Below are 10,675 nucleotides of genomic sequence, written 5' to 3'. Positions count from 1 at the left end.
CCACGAGTGGGAAGAAACACTCTGACTCGCAAACACAGCAACAACCCGGTGCACCTGTGTCAGGGACGGAGCGTGTGTGCAGGTCTCCCCTGCGTCTGCCGTCCAGCGCTGGGTGGACAGAAACGGCCGCGCAAAGGAAGACTTACATCTCGGCCATGTCTGTCTTCAGAACCAACCTTTCCTGCTCTTTGTGCAACAGGACACACCTCTCGGAGGAAGGCGGCCGACAGGATTTCCATCATTACTACTGCCCTATTAAAAAAAACAGCCCCGTGTAATTACTCTCCGCAGGAAAGGCGCACAAACAGGATGGGCCCGAGTTGAACCCGGGATGAGCCATCCCCCTAAAGATTAGGAGAAGGAACCTCCCCGCCGGGTGCCCTCCTCCCGCCAGGGCCTCCCCAGACGGCCAGGCAGAGTCACCAGCCCACCTTCCAGGGAGGCAGGGCGGGCTCCCTGGTTCCCCCGCCGCCCCCTCCTCCGCGCCTCGCGGCCCCACCGGGCTCCGTCCCCCAAGCCTCAGGTGTCGGCTCGCGCTAGGCCACGAGCTTTGCTGCTCGGCCTGCACCTGGGGCAGCCTCTCGCCCGCCGCGCACGGCCAGACCTCGCGCGGAAGGGAGCGCGCGAAGTGGGGCCAGCGAGCGGCCGGGCGCGGACTCCCGGGGGGCGCTGCGGGCCACGCGCCGACCGCGGGGCTGGCGGGGCGCGCCACGCCCCCGGGGTTGAAAGGCGCGGGAGCGGGCGCGGGGTTTCGGTGAACTTGGAGCCGGCGCCGCGCGGCTGCGGCCGGGGCTGCGGCGGCGCCGCTTCCTGGTTTGAAGCTCGCCGAGGGGGGGAGAGCGTGAGCCGGCGGACGCGGGGCGGGCGGAGAAGCGGGGGCGGGGCACGGCGCCGGGCTCGCGCTAACCGGACGGGTCGCTCTGGCTCTCCGCGGAGAGGAGCCTCCCGGCTCCGGAGAAGGGGCGAGTCTCGTGCGAGACCCCGGGGAGCGCCGCGCGCTCCAGACGGACGGTCGGGCCCCGCCGGCCCGCCGCGAGCTCAGCGCCGGGCTCCCCTCCTTTCCACCTCGCGAGGGAGGGAGGCAGGGAAGGAGGGGAGGAGACGGTCCCGCGGGAGAGACGGAATGGCCCGGCGAGGGGGACTTGGGCGCTGCTTTCCCCGGGAGCTGCCCCCGCCCCTGCGGCTGCCGCGAGGGCTGGCCTGAGCAGGGGCTCCAGGCTCTCCCACTGCCGCCCAGGGCGGCCCCCCGGGGCCGGGGCAGCGGCGCCGGCATGTCGTCCGACACCATGAAGTTCAATGGCTACTTGAGGGTCCGCATCGGCGAGGCCGTGGGGCTGCAGCCCACGCGCTGGTCCCTGCGCCACTCGCTCTTCAAGAAGGGCTACCAGCTGCTGGATCCCTACCTGACGGTGAGCGTGGACCAGGTGCGCGTGGGCCAGACCAGCACCAAGCAGAAGACCAACAAACCCACGTATAACGAGGAGTTCTGCGCCAACGTCACCGACGGCGGCCACCTCGAGCTGGCCGTCTTCCACGAGACGCCCCTGGGCTACGACCACTTCGTGGCCAACTGCACCCTGCAATTCCACGAGCTGCTGCGCACCGCCGGCGCCTCGGACACCTTCGAGGGCTGGGTGAGTAGCTGTGACCCCTCCTGGCCGTGTCCGCTTGACCCCCTGTACCCCCTCCGTTTGTCAAAAGTCGCCGGGGTCCCGCTTTCCCATCGTCTTCCCCAGTTCCGCGGCGGTGGGAATTCCCTCCAGACTTTGGTGCTTGCCCAGATGGCTGTGGCACTGGTGACGCGACCGCGGTGGGTGTGTGAGGGCGCAGGTGTGTCTCCAGGAAGCGAGCCTGGATCCTGGATACGTCCCCTCTCGGGCTAACGGGACGTCAGGGCGGGGGCGGTCAGACCCCCCCCCCCCAATCTGTCCAGACTTTTAGCGAGGTGCCCCAGCTCCCCGCACGCGGTTACCATGCGGGAAAGGAAAGGAAAGTGTGATAAGAGAAGGGTTTGACTTGGGCAAAGCACTTTACACGTTTCTTAGGAGAAAGCCATACATTCTCTGGAGTATTATTCACAGTGTTTATGGGTACGTGCTGGCTGGGCGCGCAGGCGTGCGCACGTGTTGCGGCATGCAGCCCCATTGCGTCCCGGGGATGCACAGCCCGCGCCGGCGGGGCTCGGAGCGCCTGGGTCTGCACCTTGGCAACATTTTATTGTTTAGCAGTTTTCCGAGGAGATGAGGTTTACAGGTGTTTGCAAGTAACGTCACTAGCGCAGTGTCAGCGCGAGAGGTGTGAGTGCTGCGGTGTGCGTTTCTGCTGTTGGGGAGAGAGCTGCGGGAACTCTGGAGTTTGTGCATCCCCGCACACCTGCTGGGGTTTCCGAGCATCCGCCAGCAGCTCCCCGCAGCTCCCCGCAGCTTGCCTCTGCTTTTCACATAGTTCCCATGAGGCAACGCTTGTGCTGTAAATAAATTAAAGTTTCTGGAGCACTCTCCACAGTGCTAAAAGGCGCCTGCTTCTCGGTCCTCACGCTGTCTTTTGGTGAAGTTGTTTCCCTTCCCACTTGGACAAGATGAGATGATGATGATGACGAAGTGGTCTCCCTTGGCAAAATGGAGTAAGCCCTTTGAAGGCTCTCAGGAATGGAAGGGCTTCAGTGACGGAGGATTTCAGTTGTGAACCCAGAATGTGAAGAAGTATTGAAAATCTGTTTGAAGTTAACAGGTGGTGGAATCAGATGGATAATAATGAAGACTCACTTAGATATTAATTTTACACTTTAAGGAATTGATCATTTTACTGTAGATTCTCTAAAATTACAAATGGCTTGTGGAGCTATCCTTTTCTTTTAAATAGAAGTAAAAATGAAACAAAACAAAAACCCACCCATAATGACTGTTTAGCCATATCATCAAGTTATATTGAGTTAATTTTTCTGCAGCCAAACTTACTTTATGGAATTTAAAAGTGCACTGGCGAGGAATGGCTAAAAGACAGTGAGAAATTGACATTTTACCCTGTGAATTTCTGGATAGGAAGTAGAAGTAAGCCTAGGAGTCCAAATGGAATTATTGAGTGGCTGACTGGGAGTCAGGCTGGGTAAAGCTTTAGTTTAGAGGAACTAGATTGTGAAGGGTGGTGGTGCAGACTGGCCAATGGCACGTCTTCCCACCCGGAGGCTAGACTGCTCCTTCCTACTCCTGGTCTGCACATTTGAATCACCTGGGAGCTTCTAAAACTCCCTGTTTTTAAAGACTAGATAGGCATCTCTGGCTGTGGGACCCCAGCATCAGTACTTTTAGGCTTCCCAGCTAATTCAGATATGCTGTGGAGACTGAGAAGCTGTGGCCTAAATGTAGAGCAAGAGAAGAGAACTGTAAGAAGTGTAAGTGTAGGAAGATTCAGGTTTCCTGACAAGGTGTAGGTGTGCAGAGCTGCTTATTGTACCACTGGATGGACAAAGGTTTAAGTGTCAATTAAATGTCTCTCTATATAATTAATTAATGACAAGTATAATGAATTATACTTAGATGTTTAATATAGCCCACTGGTGGTGTTTTGGAAAACATGAGTGTTTGGTAGGACAGGTCAGCATTTAAATTACCTTAAAATCAGCGATTTGTCATGGGTTTTTATTCAATTAGGGGGCAGAGATTTTTTTTTTTCTTTTAAGTTCTGGGTATTTTGAACCAACCTTGATGATAGGATAGATAGAATGGTTAGAGTGTTTCCTTTCTTTTTATAATTTCTAACAAAAATAATCTTACGAAAGTATTTGGCAGCATAATGAATGCTTTTTAGAAGAATGATTCTTTATAGTTCTAAAGGTGGTTTGGAAGTTTAGAATTACAAAAATAGATATTTATCTTTGCTATATTAAATTGAAATGTGCAGTTTATTTAGACAGTTACAAATGGAATAATCAAATTTACTCCACAATAAAGTTATGTTGCAATTGGAATTATAAATTGCTACTTTAAAAAACCTAATGACTTAGTTTTTGTTAGATCATGTGACAGACGAAAACAGAAGATACCTTTATCATTAGCGTAAAGCAAGAGTTATTATGCTTTCTGACTTAATGTACTTTCTAAGTATCAAGAAGATAATCATTTACATTGATTTTAGTACCAGTTTTGTCAATATTAACTTGTAAGCTTGATGAGAGAATGGGTTATACCTGTTTTATGCAGTATATTCCTAATACCAAACATAGTGTCTGATGTGGATTAGACAATCACAAATTTCTTTCTTGACTGACTGTATATATTTCATTTAATCTACATAAAACCCAAGGAGGTGAGGATATAGCTAAAGAAATTCTTAAACGGAAATTCACAGTATTAAACACTTCAATTAGAAAGGGTCTCAAAAGAGCTAAGTTTCCACCTGAAACTAGAAAAGAGGAGCAAGTTGAACCCAAAATAAGCACGAAAGAAGGAAATTGTAAAGATAGCAGAAGTCAGTGAAGTAGAAAACAGAAACAATAGAGAAAATCAATGAAACAGAAAGCTAATTCTTTGGAAAAAAATTAATAAAATCGATAAACATCAAGCAGAATGATTAAGGAAAAAAAAAGACACAAATTTCCAATATTAGGAATGAGAGAACATCACTATAAATCCTACAGACATTAAAAAATATTATGAAAAACTTTATTCCGGTAAATACCACAGTTTAGAGGAAATGAGCAAATTCTTTAAAAGATACAAACTACCAAAACTCACTCAAATAACTTGAATAACTTTGTCTATTAAGGTAATTGAATTTGTAGTTAAAAAACCTTCCACAATGCAAATCTAAGGTCCTAGAAGGCTTTACTGGTGAATTCTATCATACATTTAAGGAAGAAATGTTGCCAACTAGACTCAAACTATTTCAGAAAATAGAAGGAAACACATCCTGACTCATTCCATGACGCCAACATTACCCTTATACCAAAACCTGATTAAAATATTTATAAAAGAAACAGAAAAGAAAACTATAGACCAGTGTCCCTTGTGGACATAGATATAAAAATTCTTAAATCTTAGCAAATTAAATTCAGCAACATAGCACATGGGTAGTACATCATGACCTAATTGGGTTTATAGCCAGGACTGCAAGGTTGATTTGATATTTAAAAAATCAATTAGTGTAATTCTTTATATTAACAGAATAAGAGAGGAGATCCATATTATCTTCTCAATAGATCATATTTAAAATCAATGAATTGTACTTTATCAAAATTAAGAACTATTGCTTTTCAAAAGCCACTTAGAAAATGAAAACACAAGCCACAGACTGGGAGAAAATATTTACAACATGTAAATCAGACAAAGGAGTTGTAACACCAATATATAAAAGAACTCTAACAACGCAATAATAATGAGGAAAATACCCAATTTAAAAATGGCACAAAGATTTGAATTGGACCATCGTTGACAAATAGCACAATCAAAGATGCTCAAAATAATCAGTTGTCAAGGAGATGCAAATTAAAACCAAAACCCACTCTAAAGGCTAAAATTACAAAGACCGACCATACCAAGTGTTGGTGAGGGAGTGGAGCAACTGGAACTTTCATATGCTACCCTGAGGAATATAAAATGATACAGTCGTGTTGAAAAACGGTTTGGCAATTTCTTAAAATGTTACACACACCTACCATATGACCTAGCAACTCTTCTAAGTATTTACCGAGAGAAATTAAAGCATGTATAGGAAGACATACATGAATATTCATAGCCGCTTTATCTGTAATAGCCCCCAAACTGGAAACAACTCAAATGTCAGTGAACAGGTTGATGTTTAAACAGATCGTATATCCTAATACTAATTACTAAAAAGTGATGAACTATTGATACATGCAGCAATACTGATGAATCACAAAATAATTATACTGAATGAAAGAAGCCAGGCAAAAAGGAGTGCACACTGTATTTATGCAAAATTCCAGAAAATGAAAACTAGTTTGTAGTGGCAGGAAGCACATTGGTGATTGTCTGGGAATGGGAGGGTGGAAGGTGAGGGTGGGCTGGATTACAAAGGAGGCGTAGGAAACTTCTGAGGAAATGGAAATATCCATTGTTTTGATTGTGGAGGTCATTTCACAGTTACAGACATAGGTCCAAGCTCATCAAATAGTTCACTTTTAAGTATGTTCGTGTTACTGTATGACAATTATACCCCAATAAAGCTGGGGGGGGACTATGAGTAATTATTATCTCTTTTTTTATGAAAAAGATGTTAAATAATAAAGTGAATTAGATTTAAGCCAAGGCCGACTTAAAAACTACATTGTCTTTTTAGTGCAGATGATTTTTCAGAGTAGGAGCATAAAAAACAAAACAAAAACAAATTCATTAAAGATAGTTTCTGATTTTTGGACACAGTGTCATCTTTTAAATTATTCCTGTCAGTTTTTTTCTGTTTATTCTGGAACTTGTTTATTTTGCATAATTTCTTGAACTTCTGAAAACCAAAGGTGTGTCTAAATTAAAACCTCATTTCTGTCTTTCATGTACTTGCTCACGATTTGCTAGCTGTCCACATGGAGACCGGCCGGCATCTAATCCCCCGTGCAGATCATGGGGACACGGGGGGAGGCCGGAGGAGCTGGAGGCTGCGTCATGGAAAGACCTTGGCACCCCCTCAGGAAGGAAGGACCTGCCTGGCGGGATCCCAGGCCGTTTTCCTGGTTCAGCCCTCTCCAAGACGTTCTGTTCCCTGCAGCTCTGAGGGGCCGCTCTCTCTGCTCAGCGAGGCACCTGTTTGGTAGTCTTGTCAGGTGAGGCAGCCAGGTCACCACTGGGCAATCTTGGATGGTCTTTCCCTTGGTTCCTGAATGCAGGTGCATACATATATAGCATCAGAATTCTTCTGGATTCATTACCTAGTGGTTCAGTCCTCCTTGTGCTTTGTAGTGGTTATTTATTCTCATGGTGGTTTTTTTCTGAGCCAACTGGTGAGGCACGCCTAACACCGAGGGACTAAGTCAGGGTTTAGGGGAAAGATACATTTTAGCATCTCCAGGGAGGTTTATTCCTATGTGCACGAATTGTGTTGGATGTATGGTAGCTCCTGTTTCATTGCAGGGATTTTGCTGCAGTGGGGCCGGTTGCTTCTTATCAGGCAGGTTGCGGCTCAGACGCTTCCTCAGAGAGCATTTTCCTGATGGTGTTATTATCTTGTCAGCCTTCGCTGTATTCGTCACTCCCTGAGATCTGTCTGCTTATTGCACCTCTGTCCTTCAGAGCATAAACATCTTGAGACTAGGGACTCCCATCTCTCTAATCCACTGCTCTGGCTCCAGCACCTTGAACTGTGTGCAGAATATAGGAGCTACTAAATATTTGTCAAAAGAAATTTTTTAAATGTGATTTTTGGCAAGTAAAGTGTAAGTACTTTGGGAACATCTTTCTTTAAATATTTTATTCAACCCGGCCGGGCGTGGCTCAGCGGTTGAGCGTTGACCTAGGATCCAGGCGACGGGTTCGATTCCCGGTCAGGGCACATGCCCAGATTGTGGGCTCGATCAGTGACTCTCTCATCATTGATGTTTCTCTCTCTCTCCCTCTCCTTTCCTCTCTCTGAAATCAATAAAGATATATTTAAAAATAAATAAATAAATAAATAAATATTTTATTTGTCTTCCTAAAGGAAATAAGTGAAAATAATTGGGGCGTGACCAATAATTATAATTATTGCGGTGTCCCTCTTTTACATCAATTCATGATATACCAAAATGTGCTTGAGAGACTGGACCAGATTTCTATGGCCTTTGCATATGATAATGGATTGAAAACAGTGTATGGAAAACTCCTTGCCTTTGTTTCATTTTAAAGACTATGTTTTTTAAACCCGTTAATATGTTGTAACTTTGTTTACTAGTAATTTGTGAGCCTGACATGTTAATTTAGGAGCAGCAAGAAAAACATTAAAAGGTTGTACTTCAACCTCGGAGAGCTAATGAGGTTGGTGGGCAGAGTGTGAATCATTTTCTCTTATGCAACTCTTAGCACAGTTTTGGTATTTAGCGGGTGTTTAGAATGGTGACTAGCTGTGCTAGTAAAAGTACAGTCCCCTTTTGTGAGATGGGCAGCATCTACTTAGATTAAGAGAGGCTCCTTAGGTTTTCTGTAGTCTCTTTTCTTTTTTATAAAACAATTGAAGAGATCAGGTTCTCTTTTGTGTTGACTGCTTAGCTCCGCTTTATTAGAGTATGATAAAAATGAAGCCCGAGTGGAAACTCAGTACCAGTCCACTCTTTTTCACTCTCATCATTGCTGTATCGAAAGTGATCTTTCTCAGTTGCCAAGCCGATAATCATTCCTTTGTTTAAAGCCCCTCAGTGGGTCCCTGCTGCTTCAGATAAAGCATGACTCTATAAATAAATGGTTTAGGATGTTCCCCATGACTTGGCCCTTGGCCTCCCCTTGAGCCTTGTCCCAACACACTCTGCTCCAGTCTCTGAGCATCTTTCAGTTCCTCAAGGCTCACCTTGCGAATTCCCACCTGTGCTTCAGGTCTCACTGTGGACATCACTTACCCAGAAAACTTTCCCTGACATGTCACGTCTGGGTCTGGTCCTCCTCAGTGTTCCCTCAGCATCCTGACATCTCCACGGTCCACCCTCCCCTCCATCCTGAAAGAATGGATGTATGAATGGATTGGGCTCTCAGGGGAGTGTGTGATGTTGGTCAGAGGGAGTTCAGGACGTAATAATATGAGCAGTGGACTGATTCATCCCTTCAGCTCCTGGGGTAGCTACTCTAACAGACTCTTACATGTTTCTGTGTGAAATGCCAAACCCTAGGTGAGCATTTGTCCACCACTGAGCATGTCCTATGTGCCGGGCACTGTCCTCTACTCGGAGAGGCAAGCGGGTAAGACAGGCATGATCCCTTCCTTCATGGACCTCGTAGTTCCAAGGGGGAGATAGATTGGAGGGAAAAACAACCAGAAAATTTTAGAACGGAAGTAAGTACTAAGTTGCTGCTGAGCGTCTGATTTGAGGAGATCAGAGACATTTTCCTGGAGGGAAAATAGCTGATTTTTAAGGCCCCAGCATAGATAGCCACAGGACTGCTTTATTCAAGTAATTGAAAAATCATTCATCCAAAGAAGAAAAGGAACTTCTGATGTGATAACGCTTTCCCAGAGACACATCACAGATGCCCCTTTGAAAGGCAAATGTTCCTGACCCGCAAAATGTTTCCCATCTTTGGAAAGTTTGGGAGAGGACTTAGTTGTCCTGCCTGCAAACAGATGGCCTGGAAGAACATTTGACTCCCAAAGGCAGAAAACAGTAACATCCTATTTGAACCATCACATACCTTTAGCTTTGTACAGATCGTAAAGGAATCCCAGATACTGAAAAAGGAGGGCCAGCTAGTTCAGAACAACAACAAACAGCCTGTGAATGTTTTCATTCGGCAGAGATGTTCTTAACATTGAATCTGTAGGTGTTTAGTTCTTGAGAGGAGCTTCAGTTTGCCACAGAGCCCACCGCTCCCTATTACAAACCATTCCTCTTCACTCATTCCATGCTCGGGAGGTTATTGAGTTTTTGACACCTACTATAGCTCCAGCATTGGTTTTCGGAATGTGGGAACCAGAGCTTCAGCTAAAGGAGTACTGTTGCCTTAACTCACGTGATTTGTGACAGACAGACACACACTTAACATCTACATACATGTGTAGATAGACTTATTTAGATTTATTTATATGTATTTATTAACTTATAAATATATTACACTAGATGCATATTTATTTAGATATTTATTTATGTATCTACAAGTTTAGAGGAAGCTGGCTTATTAGCAAATATATGGGGAGTTAACTGTAAATTAATATTGTATTAAGTACTAATTTAAAAAAATTTCTCTTTGTATTTCATTATACAACCTCCAACAATATGTGAGTGCTGTGTTATGATGGGAGTAAGGAGAGCTGGATTTAGGTGTGGCTTTGCTGGTTCGATTTCCCTCCCGGGAGCACACTCATGCCTTCCCCTCCCCCTCTTCTTCCCTCTCAGGCATGCATCTCCTAAACTCTAAGGGTCCCCTCCAGACTTGCAACCAAGGGAGCAATGGGCAGCAGCAGCTTGTCCCGGGCTAACTCCCTAAACCTGTCTCTAAGACCCCCTTTTCCTTGACTTTTCAGCGAGCCAGTAGCAGCACCACCAAGGCTCTCTCCTGTTGCTTTCTATCCTAAGCCCTTCCTTGTTTCACTGTCCCCAGCTTTAATAAACATACTTTCAAAAATAAAATAAAAAGATGTGCCTTTGCCACCTATCAGCTGTGACCTGCCACCTCCAGCAGTGTCTCAGTTCCCTGGTTTATATCATGAGGGGGTTGCACTAGCATATCTCTAAGGGCCTTCCTTCTCTAAAGCCTCAGCCTCCATGTGTTAGGCAATTACATAATTTCTTTGCTTTTGGAATAATTGGTTTGGTTTTAAGCAGTCAAAATGAATTATGTCTTATCAAAGTTAGTAACTCCTAAGAATTAAATTGGTCTGAATCTAAATTGCTCTGGCTTAGAGAGGACTTAGCTCATGTCTAAGTGACTTGTAGCATTGATAGCAATGTTGATGTTATTTCCTTGGCTTAGAATCCAACTTAAGGAATTACAGTGGGTCCTCATTTTAAGCCATGCAGCTATATTTCTTGATTTACACTAATGGG

General features: G+C 45.5%; 1 protein-coding gene across 1 annotated transcript in view; it reads left to right on the top strand.

Annotated features, from left to right (window-relative positions):
* Nucleotides 1–1,121: 1,121 nt before the first annotated feature.
* PRKCH (protein kinase C eta) overlaps nt 1,122–10,675 on the top strand; it is a 199,735-nt gene continuing 190,181 nt past the window's right edge. The window contains exon 1 of the mRNA XM_016198227.2: nt 1,122–1,634. Within this exon, the coding sequence (XP_016053713.1) occupies nt 1,272–1,634 (363 nt within the window). The 5' untranslated portion in view covers nt 1,122–1,271. The remainder of the gene's footprint in view (nt 1,635–10,675) is intronic.

Source organism: Miniopterus natalensis, chromosome 1, assembly GCF_054644295.1.
Source record: "Miniopterus natalensis isolate mMinNat1 chromosome 1, mMinNat1.hap1, whole genome shotgun sequence".
Classification (NCBI taxonomy): domain Eukaryota; kingdom Metazoa; phylum Chordata; class Mammalia; order Chiroptera; family Miniopteridae; genus Miniopterus; species Miniopterus natalensis.
This window is presented reverse-complemented; position numbering and strand designations above follow the sequence as displayed.